Here is a 21,148-nt window from a genome sequence, read left to right as displayed (position 1 = left end):
GAAAAAAAAAAAAAATCCATTCTCGAACGTAGAATCTACTTTTCACAGACGGAGCTACGTCCAGATCTACTACGGCTTAAACTCATCCTCCAAAATTTAGTACTCATCGTACATTAGTGGTATTTGGAAGTAGGGTTTCTAAGGAATCCATGAAGTCATGAGAATGGGGCTCCTATTTTTAGCACTAGTGGTTTTTAAATGACTGAAGAGAGACGTTTGCTACCACACTTATGATGTCTCTCCCAGTGATACCCTGTGTCAGGATGCTTAAAGACAAACTCTTGTAGATATTATGTGGATACTGGTACCGTGCTCTTGTATTTCCTAGTTTTCAGAATTATGAGACAAATACAATTTTATATTTTAAAGATCTGAGTCTCAAGTACTTTGTTATAAAAACAGAAAATGGATCAAGAACTCTCCTTTCACAAAGCAATCTCAAAATCTGCTTTATAATACCTGTTAAGAGAATCATGGGTTGGCGAGATGGCTCAGCGGATAAGAGCACTGACTGCTCTTCTGAAGGTCCTGAGTTCAAATCCCAGCAACCACAAGGTGGCTCACAACCACCCATAACGAGATCTGATGCCTTCTTCTGGTGTGTCTGAAGTCAGCTACAGTGTACTTACAAATAATAATAATAATAAAAAAAAACCCAAAAAGAACAGACTCATGCAAACATGCACTCTAGTAGATTAAAGTAGTAAAGAGGTTTAGCCCTTACATTACAGAATCTCCTTTGTTTGGAAATCACTTAAATGCTGAACCGAAGACATTTACTGTCTTTCCTAATTAACAGATACACTTCCCAGAAACATATCTGTGATTTCCAAATGGTCCCAGCTGGTTGCAGTAAAGGTCTGTGTAACTGATAGAATGCATCTGGTTTCAAGGCACAGGTCAAGTAAAGAGGCAGGCTCTCTGTGTCCCTGGGGGCTTTATAAGTGAGTGGAAAAAGAATTCAGAGCAGGCCAGGCTGTGGGGGAGACAAGAGCCTGCCCGTCTTTACAGATGACATATTCTTGTTCTCTTCTGTCCTGAGTGTTTCCCAAGCATGCAGGTAAGATAATAATGTATGACTTATATAGTTGAAGGCACCTCAAAGGGGAAGGTCACACTTAACTGAAAGGAATCAAATGAAGAGCAAGATGTGGAAAACATGGAGGGGAAAGGTCTATGAGTGACTTGAAAAAAATAATCCTTATATAAGTAAAATTTTAATCGTTCAGCCAAAGTGAGTGGGTCTTTCTTGCTTTGCAGTTAAATTATAGTCTGAGAGGGTTGGGACAAGGGAACTGAAGGTAGTGTTTATGGAAATCCCCAGAAAGCAATTCAGGAACACAATGGCATCATTGTTACTTCTACGGCATAAGTTGTATCCAGCTTGATCGTTTGTTACTTCTCATTTTGGGCCATGCAGCAAGGTCCTGATTAGATTATAGAAGAGCTTTATAGGAAAACGGAATCTGTAGTTTTGGAAAGTTAGAATTTAAAATCTTGAGTAAAAGGTTCAGGGCTGTGAGGGCAGAAATATGTGCAGCTATGGGTTTATTAACATACATGTTCAACCATCATACAACAATTGAATATTTGTTTTATGATGTTTATCATATTTGTTTATGAAACCATCATAAAACAATATTTTAAAAAGTTACTAGGGAATGAACAACCAAAGGCAGAAATCATTGTTACAGGATGAAATTTTAAATTGGAAAAACAAGCTGGAATTGCTATTATTATTTGTGTGTTCATAGGTATGTGTGCACGCCGGACGGTATCCTCCTCAGTTGCTGGCCCTCTTTTCTTTTTTTATTTTTCTCCCTTTTCTTTTGGAGATAAGGTTTCTCACTGAAGCTGGCACTCGCCTTGTTATATCCTCCTGTCTCCGCATCTCCAGGACTGGGATCATAGGTATAGACTGCTATGCTTGGATGCTTGTGTGTATGTGCAAGGGTTTGGAGGCAATTTCTACAAACACCACAGCCAATGGAGTATCAAACCATGGGGGGCGAGAAGGGAATTTGGTTTAATACAGGTCAGTTAGCTGCTGTTGGTTTGAAAAACTTTGAAAGTCTGACACTGGGTAGTTTATTTTAGGCATATTTAAGTACAGCACAATCTGGAAAAAGTATCCTGTTGCTAACCCAGTCCCATGTACTCAAGACGTGATTGCATATAAAGTTTGGGAAAGTCCAAGTGGCCTCTTCCATAAAGATAGGTTCTATGTATTTACTAAGGAAGCAGGTTCAAGTTGGCTCAAGGTAAACCAACTCAGGATAAGACTCTTGAGGGAGGATAGTGCTATAGATTGACTGAGATAAAGAGGACCAAGATTAAGGGTCAGAAGGAGCCAGTTCCACCTGGCCATCCAGATAGAGTAGAGGTCACCAGGTTATAGACTATTGACTACATTCATCCCCAGCCTTCTGAGTGGAAAGCAGGTTACGCACGTCTCTCTCTCTTTCTCTTTGAAGAGACAACCATATATATTTAATATTCCTGGTTTTCCAAGTGCTTATCTGTGAGCACAGGGATTTGTAAGCCTCTTACTGATGCTGGGAACAAAACTCAGATCCTTTCCTTATGCGTGCACAGCAGGTGCCTTACCGAATGAGCCAGATTTGATATTTAAAAACATTAGCGTACTGGGGGATGTGGATTGTCCCACAGTTAATGTGCTGTTCACCTGTCCAGAATCCATACCCACTAGAGAGGTTGGAGAAGGACCCAGAGGTAGATTTTCAGTAACCTTTGAATGAAGTAGTTAAAAGTTGAATGTAAATTGCCAAGTCGATACACTGAAGGCTACAATGTTACAGCAACAAAGAAGTCTACAAATTTAGATTTACAGTCTAATTTGAAATTCATCTTACTGTGCCTCGTAGGTTCACTTGACAATTTAGAATCCTCGTTACTCCAAAAAGGAAGTTGCCTGGCTAACCTGTTTTCTCTAATACTTGTATTAACTGTCAATCAGTTTCCTTCCTTATTTTAAGATGACACATCTTAATTATTGTTTTATGCTTAAAATGTGTTTCATGTCATTGATTTATGACATTTTAATGTAACAATAAATACACTCCCCCCCCCCCCCTTTTAGTTGGCTGGTCCGATGCCAACAGATTAAGCAATGGTTCATTCCAAGCTGCACACAGTTTCTGCTGGTCTTTAAAAGCACATGGTGTTTACAATCTTTAGAGAAAACCTGGAAGGCATGCTTTTGTGATATGCTTCCAACAAGGGAGACATGGGGAAGCCTGGAGCTATCAAATAGCAGAAGTGATCTCCATGTCTGGTGTTTTAAGGAGGAATGATCTTTGACCTCCTTCTCCATCCATGTCAGCTAAACTCTGGAGAATGGCTCCAGAAGTCCCCCTTGATTCTCTCAGTATCACGTGAATAGGAGGTGACTTGGGGCTGAGCTGTTAAAGAAGGATTCAGAGCCAAGGAACTTCTCTCTGAGCTAGTTATATGTCGTCTGCCCTCCTAGATCTGAGTTCAGTTTAGAATCGGTGAAATCAGGGACTGGCCCATCAGCTAGAATATATTAGCAGAGCCAGGGGAGCTAGTGTTCATTTGGGGATGAAGCACAAGAGAAAAGAACTGAAGGTGCTTGAAGGTTCAGCTGAATGTCACAGACACAGTTCATTCCCTATTTTTCAATGTGTTGAATTCTAAACCGATTATTTAAAGTCAACTTGTGCACAAGATTGTTCCATTTTTCCATGTGTATTATTCTCTTTCTAAAGGGCAGGAAAACAAATTGCTCCCATTTTAGGGACTCTCTGTTTTCTGTTTAAAAGCACCCTGACAAAAATGACTTCAGGAAGGAAGGGTTTATTTTAGCTCCCTGCGCACGCTGCAGTCCTTTGTGGGGGGACATTAAGGCGGCTGCAGCTGATCACATGACATCTGTGGTCAGAAGAGATCAGTGAATAAATGTTGATGCTTAGTCCCCATTCTCCATTTATGCAATCCAGGGTCCCCTGTGAACCATCTCTCTGATATTGTTTTATTCAGAGAATTCCAATGGCCTTCCTAGATATTCATGTCTAAACATTTTCCTTTCAGTTACAAAGTCCTCTGTTTGTCTCTGTCCCTTATACATCTACAAGTCTGCCTTCGTGTGTGTGTGTGTGTGTGTGTGTGTGTGCACACACACACACTAATAAAACCTGATGAGTCTATTCAGTGTTCCTCTTATGTACATGTATTTAGTGCCGACTCCTTGGGATTGGATGGCTCATGAGATTATATTTTTATAGAAAACCGACTCTCCTTTGCTCAGCAGCCATCAATTGTCTGTGCTGCCTCATCTAGAATTAGGGTCTTGTGAGATTCCCCCCAGCCATACTAGCATGTTGACCTTATTTAGCCAATCATAGTTTTGAGACTTGTCATGTAGACAGCAGGTGTCTTATTCCTTTTCAATCTTTCTGCCGCCTCTTCTACCGTGCTCCCTGAGCCTTAAGGTGTAGGGGTTGCCCTGTAGATATGCCCTACAGTCACTCTTGTCCACTCCTCTTTTTTTTTGAGTTGAACATTGTTTGATGACATTTACAAATGGGTTTTATCCTGTGGTATTTCTCCTTCTGTGCTTGGCTTATTGAACACAGTACCTTCTGAGTTCATACGTGTAACCTACCAGCTTCTAAGTGCATATGTGTTGTTGCAAGCAGGAAGCTTTTTTTCTTTTAAGGCTCAAGGGTATTCCATTGTGTGTGTGCTTTCTCCTCACCGTCCTGGCCCTCTCAAACTGGGGGTCAAATACAGTCTTACACAATTAGGGAAGCATCAGTGAGCTACTTTCCTTGTCTCTTACTACCCCTTTTCTTAGTTCTTTCATCTAATGATGAACACTGTTAGATTTTTTTTGTCTTAGCTATGGTGACTAATCCGGCAATAAATATGGGTGTGAAGAGATGTTTTTTGGTGTACTGATTTTATTTCATTGGGATACGTAGCCAGTAGTGGGGATTGCGGGATCATATGGTAGTTCTATTTTTAATGTTTTTTTTCCTTACTTAAGAACCTTCAAGCTTCTATTTAAAACAGAATCTCCAAAAGAAAAGTCTTTATCTTTTATATGGCTCTTCCTCTCATCTCCCAACCCACAAATCCACACTTAAGTGCAAGTATTTATTTGTAACTCATTAAGTAAATGAAAGCTAAAGTAATATTTCATTGTCTTTTCTCCTAGGTGACAAGCTTATTAATTTTGGTGGGATTTATAGCAGAGTTTCAAGTCTTCTCTAGGTAAGAATATTTTGGATTTTGTATGGAAATCTAAAATATGTAAAAAAGTAGTACATTCTGTAGAATAGTTTAACTCTTATAAGCAGATTAGATGTGTTTATGCACCTTATCTTTCCATGTTTTCAGAAAATATAGTAATTATGCTTTATTCTTGTTTAATTTTTTTCCTTTAAAGAAACAAGGACAAAAATTCCTCATAGTTTTTGTTCTGGTTTCAGGATTTTACTTTCATTCAGAGAGCTGCAGCATGATATTCAGAGTCCCAGAGTGACATTTGTCTTTAAATTTAGTCCTTGCTAAACATTTTCTGGGTTTTAAAGGTCAAAGGTATTTACTTTTAATCTAAAGAAAATAGTTTTATTGGTTCCCGAAGGCTGGATAAAAGCCAGCATCATTTACCCAATAAAACAAATTATGCTTGTTTATTCTCACTGTTGGATTGATGGGCACAGGCCAGTTCCCTTGATGGGACTATTGGAATAAGTATCAGGACTGGTGCTAGGAACCAGGCAGCACGTCAAGTCTACTGGCAACCAAGGTCCTGAGGCCAACATGGGAGTGTTTGATGGTTTCTTCTGGGCAGGGTAATGAAGGGGACAGGAAGGAAGGTTATAGAGTGCCCATACTAAGCCCCCATTTTAGGGGAAGACCTCTGTTTGCCCCTGGGGCACAGGTAGGCAAGCAACAGTAAATTCAGGGCTTTTGTCTAAGGGTCAAAATATTTTGGCATTTGACTCACTATTGCTGTCTGTAAGCAGGTTACTAAGTCTCCTTCAGTGCACACTACAGAATGGGATTCATTACTTTTAGGGTGATCTTTCAGCTTTAAGATTCAAGAATTAGCTGAATCCACGAAGTCTCTCAACCTAATAATGGGCTAAGAGTCCATGAATCAAGAATCCAGGCTCCATGGTTTCTTCACAAGTCACCCTTGACCTTTGAGGACTAACCTAACTGTCGCCTTCCCAGCCAGGGGTCAGCGCCACAGGAAAGCAACTCTACCACCCACACGTACTTGGTGTGAGTGCCATTGATTAGGCTCAATTTGCCCACATGTGTGTGTACTTGCGAAGGGGCTCAAGTGAATATGGAGGGCATTTCAATACAAATTACTGTATTATAGCCTTTGCAAGATTGTTTGTTTGTTTTATTTTGATTTGCCTTGTTTTTGTTTTTTAACCACTTACAGGGTCTTAGAAATTGTCTATCAAGTTTCTGGATAGTCCTTCAAACTATTACTGAGTTTCTTCAAAGGCACAATTCTTTCCTCTTAAATATTCTCACCTATTCTCTTAACTCTGACCACACCTTTATTTATATATATATATATATATATATATTTTGGTTTTTCGAGACAGGGTTTCTCTGTATAGCCCTGGCTGTCCTGGAACTCACTCTGTAGACCAGGATGGCCTCGAACTCAGAAATCCGCCTGCCTCTGCCTCCTGAGTGCTGGGATCAAAGGTGCGCCACCACACCCAACTCATTTATATTCTCATAATGAATTTTATGTCTTAAGGTTATTATTGCTGTGATGAAATATGACCAAGGCAACACGGAGAGGGAAGGGTTTCTTTTTGGCTTATGTTCCCTCCTCATCACAGTTCTATACCAAAGGAAGTCAGGACAAAAACTCGAGGTGCGGGGCAGGAACCTGGAGGCAGGAGCTGATGCAGAGACCAGAGAGGAGTGCTACCTACTGGCTTGCTCCTAATGGCTTGCACAACCGACTTTCTTATAAAACTCAGGACCACCCATCCAGGAGCTGCACCATCCACCATAGGCTGGTCTCCCCCATCAATCATTAATTAAGAAAAATGCCCTTCAGGCTTGACTACAGCCTGACCCATTTATGGAGGTATTTTCTCAATTGTGGCTCCCTCCTCCTTGATAACTCCATCTGTGTCGAGTTTATGTGAAGCTAGCCAACACAAACACTGTTAAGAAATTTATCATATTAGATATAGTATATGATAATTATAAATTATAGTATATGATAATTATAAATTTATGTGTTTCTATCTTTTCATCAATAGTCAACAGCTTACCTCATTATTTCTACAGCCTAATATGTTAACAGTACTTTGCATGAAATATATATTTAAGAAATAATAGTAAAATAGTAAAAATAGGTACTTCTCTTCCCATTTTCATATATTTTAGGATATTTTTAATACCTCTTTGAAAATTTTGATATTATTTCTTCTTTTTAATCAACATACAATAATTATACAAAATAATGTGCTTCCCATTGACATTTTCATTTAAGTATACGATGTATTTTAAAGCGTATTTATGTTGTTGTGTATTTCTTTTAAGACAGGATCTCATATAGTCTAGGCTGTCTTCAAACTTGTGTACCTGAGCATGGCCTTGAACTTCTGATCCTCTTACCTCTCCCCATCAGGGACTGGGTTACAGGTGTCACCACTGTCAGATGGTGAGGTGCTTTTGATGGCGTTTGACTATTCTCATTTATCCTTTGTGTCCCTTGCTCATCACCCCACCTACCTCACAATGACAATCTGATGCTGTGACAGCGCCTCCTCTCCAGTCAACTGCAAGTGGGACTCCTTCGGCCCTTGGTCAGAATGCAATGGCTGTACCAAGACTCAGGTAGGCTCCTATGAAACTTTAGACTCACTGTTATGTGCAGGTATAACCACAACCAAATTAATTTTGAATGTTCATTAATTAGTGTTACTGTACCTTGATGCTTATTTTAGTAATTTTCAAGGAAGAAACCAGGACTTGTTTACAAAACGGTGTTATAATGTCATATCTTTCTTGAAAAATTTTAAAGCTTGCTTCTAACTAACACAGGCGGAAAGCTGAGGGTAACTCAGTAAACCCTTTATTAAACAGACAGGAATAGCATAAAAGAAAGCTCAGAATCTGTGGTTTTCTTCACCAATTTCAACTTTTCCTCCCATTTCAAACATCAGCAAACTTCACAAATAGAGACCAAGTATGAGGAAATCAACCATCTTCAATGTTTTTAATTTATTTCCTAAGTAGTGATATAAAATAAACCACTAGACTTGACCTGGATCTTGTACAATACTTTTAAAAATGTATTTTTTCTATATGTAATAATCATTGATGAGAATATAGAAATGTATAGTGAGAGAAAACAGCATTCAGAATTGTAACGAAAAAACCAAATATGCCACTGTTTTGCTATTTATCCTCCCCGCTTCCTTTCTCTCTGTGTTTATAGCCTTTATTTTATTTATTTTAACATTAATTTTATTATTGTTTCCTGAGAATTTCATTCACAAGGCTATATTTTCAACACTGCTTATAGTTTTAAAATGTATTGCTTTTTAGCCTTTGGGCTAAGATCAAGTATAGTTTTAAAGTATTGTTATCACCATTTTAAGTGATTATTTAAAATTGAAAGTAGTCGGGAGGCAGAGGCAGGTAAATTTCTGAGTTCGAGGTCAGCCTGGTCTACAGAGTGAGTTCCAGAACAGCCAGGACTACACAGAGAAACCCTGTCTCAAAAAACAAAAACAAAACAAAACAAAACAAAAAAACCAAAAAAAAAACCCAAACAAAACAAAAAACAATAAAATTGAAAATAGGTGCTTCTCTCATACAGTACATCATGACCACAGTTTTCTCTCCCTCCCCTCTCCACCTCACCTCTCCCCCAGATTCACTCCTTCTCCATTTACCATCAGAGAAGAGCAGGCATCCAAGAGATAACAGCCAAGCATGACAAAATAAGACACAATAAGACAAGGTAAAAGCCCTCATACCGAGGCCTGACAAGACAACCCGACAGGGGGAAAAGAGTCCCAAGCGCAGGCAAAAGAATCAGAGACACAGCTCCTCTCACTGTTAGGTGTCCCACAAAAATTAACAGTCATAACATTTATGCAGAGGCCCTGGGGCAGATCCATGCAGGCCCTGAGCTTCAGTCCCCGTGAGCCCATTCAAGCCTGTTTAGTTGATTTAGTGGGTCATGTTCTCCTGGTGTCCTACGTCCCCTCTGTCTCCTACAATTCTCTCCCCCCACCCCGCCCCCATCTTGTGGAGAGCTCAGGGAGGGACCTAATGGAGATACCCAACTTAGACTTTCTGCCTAATGTCTAGTTGTCTCTCTGTACCTGCTCCCATCAGCTGCTGGAGAAAGCCTCTCCGATGGCGACTAGACAAGGCATTGATCTAGGAGTATGGCAGAACATCATTAGGAATCATTTCACTGTGTTTGTTTGTTTGTTTGTTTTGGCCAATCATGCTTGGTTCTACCCTAGGCCCCTGGGCTACCCAATCTCCTGAATGGTTCCTGGCGTTCCAGGGTCAAGTGTGGGTTCCCTCTTGTAGCCTGGGCCTCAAGTTAAACAAGACATGGGTTGGCTGCTCCCCCAGGTTCTGCACCACCCTTATTCTAGAACATCTTGCAGGCAAGAGAGATTATACATTCAAGGTTTTGTGGCTGGCCATGGCTTTATATGGTATTAGTTTACAAAGTCTCAGCATGAATTTGTAACACATATATGAAGCTACATCTTACGCAACCTACCCATTTTTCTATTGTTTGATATTTAGGTTGTTTCCTTTTCTCTGTGTCCCTTTTCTTTTTTTCTTTTTTTAGGTTAGGACAGATGTAGCCCAGGATGGTCTCAAACTTATGATCCACTATATTCCAAGTCCTAGATCTATTTTTAAGCTATAAGTGAAACTTTAATGAACATTTTTTTTTTTTTTTATACAAAGAAATCAGTCATTTGTTCCCATAATCTTCTTAGGACACAATGTTTGTTTTAAAGGTTCTGAGCATTTGAATGGCTAAAAAGTTTAAATGGTTCAGTTTGGATAAAGTATATATTAAAAGTAAACTATTTCAACCCTTTATTATATTTAAAATTGTATCTGTGTATATGATGTATGTGTATAAGCATATGTGTATGTATATATGTATATGTATAGGCATGTATGGCCTACAGCACATGTGTAGAGGTCAGAGAACAATTTGTAATAGTCAGTTATCTTTCTTTACAATGCAGGTCTTGGGAATTAAACTCTGATTATCAGTCTTGGCAGCAAGTGCTTCTAAACACTGATCTATCTTGTCTTCCCTAAACTATTAAAATAACAGACATATCATGTCTTGATCTTTTGACTGACATCAGGCATAGAATAACAGCTCTATCACAGAAAGTGACTTTTGTCTTGAATTTTCTTCAGCATCACATTCTCCACCCATTTCTCTTGCAGTACTTGTTTGTGGTCAAACCCAGGTTATTGGGCATGCTGGACACACTCTACCATTGAGCTTTCTCCAAGCACAATCATCATCATCATCATCATCGCCATCACCATCATCATTTTATTTTTAAAATCAAGCCTTACACAGGCTGGCCTTGAACTCATGGTCAGCCTCCTGCTTCAGACTTCCAAGTGAAAGTGACGTGGCTATTGGCAGGAACCACACCATTTGACCATCATTAGTGAAGCATTCTTTTATTATCTATGTGGGTGCTATTTTCAAAACAAGTTATGCAAATGAGAAACTTGTCACTTAGCAAACATAATAGATGATGACTGATTTCAGAGGAGAGAAACACATAAAAAAACAGGCAAAAATTTAAAAGAAACAAAAAGTGCACCAGTAATTTTAATAATTTAAAAACCAAAATAAAATGAAATCTAGATAGAAAGACAGTGTTTTCATGCAAGTGATATTTTCTTTGATGAAGGTCATTGTGCAGTTGGTTTAACCCCTGTTGATGAAGCATACTTTTTATTCAGAAAGAGACAGGTGAAAATGAAAAAGGGTAGGAGGGTCAGAGAGCTGAGAACGACGCAGTAGAGAATGGGTGATCTGTAAGGGCCTGGCTGGCAACGTGGAGAAGGGGAAACATCCCTGTGTGAAGTACACAGTCTGTGTTCAGAACTCAGAAAAGGGCATGCAGAGAAGCTACACGTCTGGCAACTCTTCATTAGTTAAAAAGAGAAACTAAAACATTAAGAAACTTTACTTGGTCCCATTTCTTACAACTGTGATTTTAACTTCAATGCAGGGTTGAGGCTTGATAAAGACTCACTCGGAGTCCAAACTGCAGAGGGTGACCAGTTGTCCCAAGTCTACCCATTTCCAACTCAACGTAAGATGGAGGAGTAAATTTAAAATTGGTTTATATACTTATTATTGCTTGTTGATTGCCACTCAAGGTTTGACCTCTCTGGCAATGAGATGGGAGATGGGTGTCTTTTTGTTAATAGAGAGGGGTTATTTTAGTTTGGGTTGCTATTGCTGTGAAACACCAAAGGCAACTTGGGGAGGGAGGTGCTGATTTCACTCACAGTTCCATGTAACAGTTCATTATCAAAGGCAGTGAGGACAGGGACTGAAGCAGGGCAGGAACCTGGAGGGAGGAGCTGATGCCATGGAGGCCATGGAGGGATGCTGCTTACTGACTTGCTTAAAGCTAGGCTAGCCTGCTTTCTTAGAGAGCCCAGGACCACAAGCTCAGGGTTGGCAACTCGCACAAATGAGCAGGGCTCTTTCCCCATCAATCATTAATTACCAAAATGCCCCACAGCTGGAAATCATGGCAACATCTTCTCATTGAAGGTTCCCTCCTTTTAGGTAACACTAGCTTATGCAAGTTGACATCAAACTAGACAACACAAGGGGCAAGAACAGGAGGAGGCCACCAGCGGAGAGGGAGGACGGCAAAGAGCTTCAGTTTGTTTAAGCATTAGATCCATGGCTTCACACTGAATGTGGACCGAGCGAATTTTAGGACTACTTATGAATTTCTCACTCAGTTCGGCAACTTATTCCGTTTTTCTTCTTTTCTACAAGAGGTCTGCTTTTAAACATATTTCTCCTCCCAGAGCTCAGTTCTCCATCAGGGAGTAAAATCTGATTGTTATCATCCCTTAGCGTTTGTATTGCTCAAGATCATTTCGTAAACTTGGCCTCTACATCAGTACATTTCTGTTTATTGTTTTCCCTTGTCTCATTTCTTTCTTTTTCTAGAAGGCCCAACTCAAGTCAATGCTATCATGATTATTAAGGTTTCCTTAAGTTCAGTTCATCTTAACATTTCTGCCTATTCTCTTCCTTTTCCCCCAACAAAATGCATTTCATTTTTTTTCTTACTTAACTCCTACAATATACCTTTGGCCAAAATGTTATTCTCTATTGTAATATATTTCCTTTTCCAGGGAGTCACCAGGAAGGTTTCTCATCACTCAACAGTGAAAGTAAACATAGAGTTGGGAGCTCTCTATAAACAGCAATTCAACTGGCATTGAGCTCGTAGGATCACTGAGTTTTGAGGCTTTTACTCCTGTGCCACACCAGAACATGTTCTCGGAAAGTGCTTTTCAGATTGAATTAATTCTCAGATTTTATTTCTCAAGAAAATTTGAGATAACTAAAAGTTAGACTACAATGAGGTCTTCTGCTTTGTGTCTAGACTCGAAGGCGTTCAGTTGCTGTTTATGGGCAATATGGAGGCCATCCATGTGTGGGGAGTGCTTTTGAAACACAATCCTGCAAACCTGAACTGGGCTGTCCGACGGAAGAGGGCTGTGGGGACCGGTTTAGATGTTTTTCAGGTAATTTGTTTTCCGTGGGCTCAGCCTGCAAACTGTAAATTAAAATATCATTTGTTGATCTGCTTGATACATATTTGTTTGGATTGATATTGGCTTCCAGATTAATTTAACCCATGTATGGACAATATTTTTCTTATATATTAATACATGATCAGATAAACCACATAGTAGATACTGTCCATTCAAAATGCAAGAGAGAAATCTGATAATAAAAGTATGCATATTCTTTGGTATGTTGACTGAATTACTGTTTACTGAATTATTATATACATATACATATACATATACATATACATATACATATACATATACATATACATGTATGTATACAGGTTCCTCTGTCTCTGCTTCCTGAATTCTGGGCTTAATGGCGTGTACCACCACAACCTACAACATATTGGAATTTTAGGGACAGATTATTGGATAAAGAATTACTGTGTTAGAATTTTTCTTTTACAATTAGTTTTTAAGAATGTCATACAATATATTTTGATCGTGTTTTCCCCTTCTCCAAATCCTTATAGATCATCCCTACCTCTCTACCCACCCAGTTTCACGTTCTTCCTCTCTCAAAATAAAAAAACTCTCAAGTCAAGGAAAATAAAAGTCAAAAAGATAAATCCCATAAAACCATAAGAACAGAAGGCACACAAGAAAACATGGAGTGCCTTTCGTATTGGCCAAACTACTCCTGAAAACGAGGCCAGCCCTGTGCGGTTGCTATACTCAGTATCATCCCTCTGGAGAAAATATTTTTCCCTTTGTTAGTGGGTATAGATTGCAAATAGCTTCTTCATTAGGAAAGGGACCCTGTGCCTATTTTCCCTTCTCAGTGCTGAGACCCCATTTGACCTGAGCTTATGTGGGTCTTGTTCATATATATATATATATATATATATATATATATATATATATAGTCATATACATATGTTGTCATATATACATATATTTATTAGCTTTTTTTTTTCTACCTGGATACTATTTGCTGGAGTTATTCACCATACCTAGTTCTTAACAGTTTTTTTTTTTTTCACCTCCTCTTCTGCGTAGATCTCTGAGCCTTGAGGAGAGGGCTCTGATAAAGACATCTCATTTAGGATTGAGTGCATCCAGGCCTACAGCTGTTCTTAATAAGACTTGTAAAGCTCCTATTTTATTTTGAAACACAAGTCAGGTGATAGCTGCTTTGAGAAGCTTTTGCTAATCCCTCAGGTGTTAGAATTAATCGACAAATCACTTCTCACTGTGTATCTTACACTCTCTGCGATCCAAATTGGTGACCTGTACATCTCTTTGCACTTCTGTAGACATAAGCTTTATTTTGTTTATTTTCTCACAAAGTGCCTGGGGTATAGGCAGACTCGAAGCAGATGTTTGCTGCATTGCTTTGAGTGACATGTAGATTGAGCTACGTGTTATACTATAAAAATTTCTGGGCACTAAGCATCCTTTGAATAGAGGAAGAACGCCCTCCATAGTCCAAGGGATATAGATAGCTTTCAAAAAGGGATAATATTTAATTTGGTATTTGAAGAAACATCAGCGAGGAATAGAGAAAATCCTAGAGAAAGATGTATATCATTGAGATGACAGGAAACTTGGACTTGTATTCATGCGAATGGTTCAGTATGCTGTGGGCATAGAAAGATGGTCCAATATTCTGAGAGCATAAGGAAAAGTCTGGGATGATGCTGGGGAGCAAGACAAGGCCAAGATCATCTTGTATCCAGTAGTGCAGTGGTTCTCAACCTTTCAAATGCTGCACGTCTTTAATACAGTTCTTTACGTTGTGGTGACCTCTGACCGTAAAATTATTTTCATTGCTATTTTATATCTGTGATTTTCTACTGTTATGATTCATAATGTAAATATCTGATATGTGACCCCTGTTGTTTGACCCCTGAAGAGGTCACAACCCATAGGCTCAGCACCAATGTGAATTCTTGGAATTCTGAGCTATCAGGAAAATGATGCTGATGTACAATGGCTTCTGTCTTCATTGTCGTCACTAGCAGCATATGGAAAGTTTGATGATGACCATACCATACATATTTCTTTCTCAGCACCAGGAAGTATTCCACAGAGTAGATGCTGAAAAATGCTGAGTTTCAACCTTCTGATCCAGTTTGCTTTAAAAAATTACACGTTAATCCCTGAGAAAAACATGTTTGCCATCTTGGTTAACAATTACAGAAAAAAAAAAAAACAAAGTTGAGAAATAGAACAACAATCCGTTTCACCAGTAAGTACCATTGTGTGGAAATTGGAAGAGGTAGTCAAAAATGTGCAATGAAAATGCTTCTTGACTCAGGACTTTTGGGTTCAGGTCTATTTTCAATTTGCACCCAGGGAAGGTGAAAATCAGTTCTGTATTCTTCAAAATGGAGACCAAAAACCATCACCAGTTCTTTTCTAGACAATCTGAGGGTTTGTCTGAAACCCACACTTGTCTACGAGTGTAGCGCTGGGGTGATGCCAGACCATGTTTCTCCCTCCTCCCTCTTTCCCATCCAGGTCAGTGCATCAGCAAGTTATTGGTTTGCAATGGGGATTCTGACTGTGAGGAAGACGGTGCTGATGAAGACAGATGTGAGATTGAGGGTAGCAGACCTTCGTGCGACATTGATAAACCTCCTCCCAACATAGAACTCACCGGTTGTGGGTAAGGTGCTAAGTGGCCTTCCAAGAATACTGATGGGTTGTAGTTTTTACTTTTGTTCTGTTTTATGGTTTGATGAGTCTAATAATAAGTTACCCAATGGCTGAGACATCTTTGCCGCATCCTGCTTCAATTAAAATTTCATAGCTGAATACCTATAGGTGCGCGTAGTAAGATGGAGAATGAGCCATTTGGCTCTAGCTACACCTCAGTTTAGCACTGAAAGTCTCACACCATGGGAAACCTCTCATCCGCAGGGAAATCTGGACAGTTGGTCCCCTCTAAAGGGAGGAAAAGGAGGAGAAGGAGAGAGAAACAGAGAGAGGGAGAGAGAGAGAGAGAGAGAGAAGAAGAAGGAGGAGGAGGAGGAGGAGGGAAAGAGGAGGAGGAGGAGGAGGAGGAAGAAGAAAGAGGAGACTGGAAGGGGACAGAGCTGAAAGTGAAACTATCAAGGAATTATTTTTGAAATTTTGGATCAAGTCAATTGCAGGCTTCTATTTTTCTAAAATAATCTACCTTACAAAAATCAATGCATATTTTCCTATAACATCTTCAAGTTTTTTAACAGAAAAACAGGGCAGTGTTACTTTACGTAATCCTCCTCGCTGTGCTAAGAGAATCAGCTGGAAAATCATTGTGGAAGGCAACCTCTCCTCCCCGGTAACCTTAGTTGTATTGGTTTTATCTATAGAATCAATTCTAAAGCACCCGTTGCCATAGATACAAAAGGCCCGTGCTTCCTGAATAGGTTCTCAGACTGACAGGGTGTTGGATTTCCTCTGCTGTTAGTGTTAGCTCTTCTGTCATCAGCAGGAGATGGCTAATGGGAGGGAGGCATTAGGTTTTGTTCTCTTTTACGTGGCTTCCTAGGTGGTAAACTGTAGAAGATATTAATGACTGATGTCTAAAGCCTTTAATCATTTCCTCCACCCCAAGCAGGTACTAGTTCTGTTTTTCAATCTCTACACCCTACCCCTCCTTCTTCCTTTCTCTCCTCCTCACAGTTACGATGCAGTTACTGGCCAGTGTAAGAGAAGAGTCATCAACACCAAAAGTTTCGGTGGTCAGTGCAGGAAAGTGTTCAGCGGGGACGGAAGAGATTTCTACAGACTAAGTGGAAATATCCTCTCTTATACATTCCAGGTACTTAATTATACCAATGTGGTTAATAGTCATCTGTGACATGTCAGCGATCATTGTATACATCAAGATTTTGGAAGCTGGGTTGTGGTGGCGCACACCTTTAATCTCATGGTATTTGTTTAGAATTTGTTGACCTAATATATGGTCAGTTTTGCAATGTTTTAAAATTTTATATAATTATATAATATACAAATATTAAAATTTTTATTCCTTTTTTTTTTTTTTTTTTTTGGTGAGAATGCTTTCAACCTCTCTATGCATAAAGCTTACACAAATGAGTTGGAGTTTCTTTGGGTTATACAACCTGCCACTCGAATCATCGTTTTGTAGGGTCTGCACAATGAAACTTGCACCTGTTTGTATTTGAGCGTGGTCATAGGTCCTTGTTATCCACGTGGGTCCTACCTGACTGTGCCTCTTTGTTTTTGATCGGAGTATCCTTTTGCACCAAACTCCTGCTTCTTGGATGCATCTGTTGTGCTCATCCTATTTTTTTTTTTTTTGGTACTAGCACAAAATCTGCTCATACAAACTACTAAAGGGTTTGGATACTTTCCTGAGGATTTGGGTAGAGGAAGAGGGTTTTGTTTTGTTCTTTTTTAGTACAGTACTCTGAATATATTCCATCCATCCATCCCTCCCAGTTCATACCCAGACCCCCAAAATTCTCCCCACAGCCTCGCCAAAGTGGAGTTTCTAGTCTCACTCTGTCTTAACCTCTTTGTTGATGTCATCTCCCAACCTTCTTGCTCCTTTCTTTCCCTTACCTCAGAATTCCCTGCATTTCGAGTTGAGTGATCCTTACAATTAACTCTCAGATTTGTAAACGAGAACTGCTCTTGAGACAGAAGGACCTTCTGCTTGCTCACATTATCTTTATATAGAAGCAGCTCTGACCCCGAAACACTAAGTGTCAACCTCCAGCTTATAGTAGAATGAGCTGTTTTTTTGTGAACACGTATTAAATCATGGAGTGTTTGGTCAAGGAGGACAGGGATGGTGAAGGTGCAGAGAAAAAGAGAAATAAAAATGAATACTATAGGGGGTGGCTATGATACAAGTGCATGGAATGTGTGCATGGAAATGCAACCATAAATCTAAAATGATTATGCAGTTACAATGTGCTAAAAAAAAAAATTCTTGAGCCAAGTGAGTGGGACATAAAACAGATTTGAGAAACAGCTGTAGTCACCAAGGTTTGAATATTTACTGTGTATTTGTTCTCTTTTAGGAAGAACAATCTTTTAAGATTAAATTCTTGTACTATTCTTAGTTCTATAAGATAATATTTCGCTATTTTGTCATGTATAAATTGAGGCTTAGATGACTTCAGTCTATTGCATATTACCACATTAAAACCTTGAAACCTAGATCAAGAGAGTCGAATTCCACAGCCCTTTATTATTCTGTCATAGTTTGTTTTCTCCATTTCTTGCCTCCAGTTTCTTTTTCAGTTCTAAATTCTATATAATGAATAACAACAAGTGTTGTAATGTAACCTCTGACTAGGAGGAAGAACATGAGATATATGCATGTGGATCCTAGTAATTATTGTCCAACTTCCATTCCTGGGAGGATATGTTACTAATTCTTTCATAATTATAATGGAGAGAAATTGCATATAAATTTTCAGAGGGGTCAAATTTAGAGTGTTCCAGAGAAAAGGAAATAATGAGGAAGACTATTTCTGAGTTAGTCAGAAGGTAGGCAGGCTTGAAGACTGTGACTTCTGAAGAGAATGATTTAACCACAGCATGATCCTGACATTTCCTCTTTCTCAGCTTGGCTTGGTTTGGGGATTGATGTCGGAAATGCCTTGCCCGTCACTGAGAGTGAAGGTGTTTGTCAGAAGTAGAGGGAAATTATAGCCTGTTGCTGAGTGCAGAATAGCAATGATTTGCAAATCCAGCCTGGGGGAATCGAGGCGGAAGCAACAGGCAGTGAGCCAGTCATCTGAGTGCTAAATGCAGCTGTGGAGATGGGGCAGCGAGAATCCCCAGAGTTCAAATAAACCGACCAAAGGCTCACAGGTCAATTCTCCACAGGGTAGAGGGTGGCTTTTGACTTCCTTGGGACATGCATACTAATAAGAATAAAACACGTATGATCTCTTACAAGCTGCGCATTGGTTATTAACAATGTTGTCTCTTAAGGAAAACCTGGTTTCTTCATGACTAAGGTGCATACTTTGCTATACACATTCTGTGCTTCTTCCTATTTTCACACACCAAAGTCCACTGAAAACCAAGCACATGTTAGGTCTCTTGAGTGGCTTCGGATGGTGACAATTGGCTTCCTTCATTCTCAGCATGTGACAAGTTGTAGATGGATGTTACTTATAGACCACTCTGGGTAAAGGTCATTGATTCTCTTGATTTTGGTTCTGAATATATCTCATAGTTCATCATTTGCTTGAAGAGAGACCTCCCCCCTCCCACGCACGCGTGCGCGTACACACACACACATACACACACACACACACACACCACACACGCACGCACGCGCGCACATACACGCATGCACACGCGTGCGCGCGCACACACACACACACACACGCATGCACGCACAGGAATAGTGACATAGGCACCTTTAATGCTATCTATATGAGGATGATACCGAAGATTGTTTGATCTACACTCTAATCTGGAATAATTGGGGCAGTGAGAAAAATAGTTCTCATGTGAGAACTTTCATATTCTAGGCACCGTTGCAAGAATTTCATGTGGATATTTTTTCCCCATGGACATTTTTTCTTATAAAAATTGATTGTAGCTAATATAAATAGCTCAAGTTTAAAATTATTCAAATCCTGAAACTTCTGGAATAGTGACAAAGAGTAGAAAATTCCACCCCCTGAAACTATGTTTCATGCACAAAGTATAAAAAAAAATCATATAAAAATTAACTTTAGACCATGTGTACAAGTTATACATGAAACAAAAATATATTGTGTGTTTAGACATGTCTTACTCCCAATATATCTCATTATATATGCAAGTAAACTAAGATAAAAATATCTGAAACCCAATATACTTCAGTTCTAAACATTATGAGTATATGCCAGGGTCCAATACTGGTATTGACATGAAATATTTGTGTAGCTTTCCATCTATGTATTTATAGGCTTATATAATATATAATCTATGCATTTATAGCTGCTTATTTTATAAATATCTATGTGATTTTATAATAGCTTTGGTTGTAATGCGAATGACAATAGGAGAGAAGAACACATGAAAAAATAGTTGAGTAAGAGGCACTTCTCAGTAACGAAAAGGAGTTAAAACCTGTTGAAGTAAAGAATGAAGGTTATGAATGATCAGAAAAAAGAGAGGGAAAGAAGAGAGGAAAGAAAAAAGGTTTTTGATGACTATTAAGGGGTTTCTGGTATGGTTATAGAAAGATACAGTTTACTGAGAGAACAAGAAGAAATTTTCATAGAAAAGCTGCTGGTCGAGGAAGAACTGTGAAGTCTAACCTGAAATGGGAAGGCAGTAAAAAGAAAGTGAAAAATACTAATAGCAAGAGAGGATAAGTTGAAGAACAGGTCTCTATGATTTTGAACGATGGCTGTGTCAACAATAAAATAATGGTCAGAAGATCTTGAGATGTTAGTGTGTGGGATGTTTCGATTAGTGATTGGGAGCTGCCATTTGAGGTGGAAGAAGAGGGAAATTAACAAGATCTTACTATTTTGAAGAAAGATAATTCTGCAGCCAAGTGCAGATGACACAGAAATGAGGAGAAACCAGTTGCACTAATGCAGCCAAGAGTATCATTTGCATCATCAGGAATCAGAGATTCTTGTTGTACACATGAAGGTGGGAAAAAGAAGCAAAACATTTTAGATTCTTATTTCTCATAAGAAATCCAAATAAAAGTAACTTAAATATTGTTTATCTGAAACCAAATGGTCAGAAGCAGTGTTGTGGTTGAGGAATCTGTCACATTTATTTTATTTCAATTTTGTGTGTACGTGTGCAGTTGTGCATAATGAAAATAGTATTGGAAGAAAATTAAGTAGTTAAAACCTATCTCTTCGGGCAGTGGTGGCGCACGCCTTTAATCCCAGTACTTGGGAGGCAGAGGCAGGCAGATTTCTGAGTTCAAGGCCAACCTGGTCTACACAGTGAGTTCCAGGACAGCCAGGGCTACAGAGAAACCCTGTCTCAAAAAACCTAAAAAACAAAAAACCTATCTCTTCTTATTTTCTGCATTTAGCATGTGTGCATGTGAAACAAAAAACATGTTTCATTATAATACCTTTCTTCTTTATTATTTTCTTCCTTTTGAGATTGTTTTACTTTGTAACTCTGGCCTGGAACTCACAAAGTAGCCTAGCCTCAAGTGTGCCATGATCCTCAGCCTTTGAAGTGACGTATTACCCATGTGAGCTACAGTGCTTGCATCATGACATTTTCTTTTTTTTTTTTTTTTGGCTAATATTTTTTTTTTATTATTATTATTTTCTTTATTTACATTTCAAATGCTATCCCGAAAGATTCCCAT

General features: G+C 39.1%; 1 protein-coding gene across 1 annotated transcript in view; it reads left to right on the top strand.

Moving 5' to 3' along the window:
* Window positions 1-974: 974 nt before the first annotated feature.
* C7 (complement C7) overlaps window positions 975-21,148 on the top strand; it is a 60,919-nt gene continuing 40,745 nt past the window's right edge. Inside the window, exons 1-6 of the mRNA XM_021208378.2 lie at window positions 975-1,060; window positions 5,201-5,256; window positions 7,797-7,872; window positions 12,696-12,837; window positions 15,352-15,499; window positions 16,501-16,639. Coding sequence (XP_021064037.1) covers window positions 1,055-1,060; window positions 5,201-5,256; window positions 7,797-7,872; window positions 12,696-12,837; window positions 15,352-15,499; window positions 16,501-16,639 — 567 coding nt within the window. The 5' untranslated portion in view covers window positions 975-1,054. The remainder of the gene's footprint in view (window positions 1,061-5,200; window positions 5,257-7,796; window positions 7,873-12,695; window positions 12,838-15,351; window positions 15,500-16,500; window positions 16,640-21,148) is intronic.

This window comes from Mus pahari, chromosome 11 (assembly GCF_900095145.1).
Source record: "Mus pahari chromosome 11, PAHARI_EIJ_v1.1, whole genome shotgun sequence".
Taxonomy (NCBI): Eukaryota; Metazoa; Chordata; class Mammalia; order Rodentia; family Muridae; genus Mus; species Mus pahari.
The sequence above is the reverse complement of the archived record's forward strand: the minus strand, read 5'-3'. Positions and strand labels throughout refer to the sequence as shown.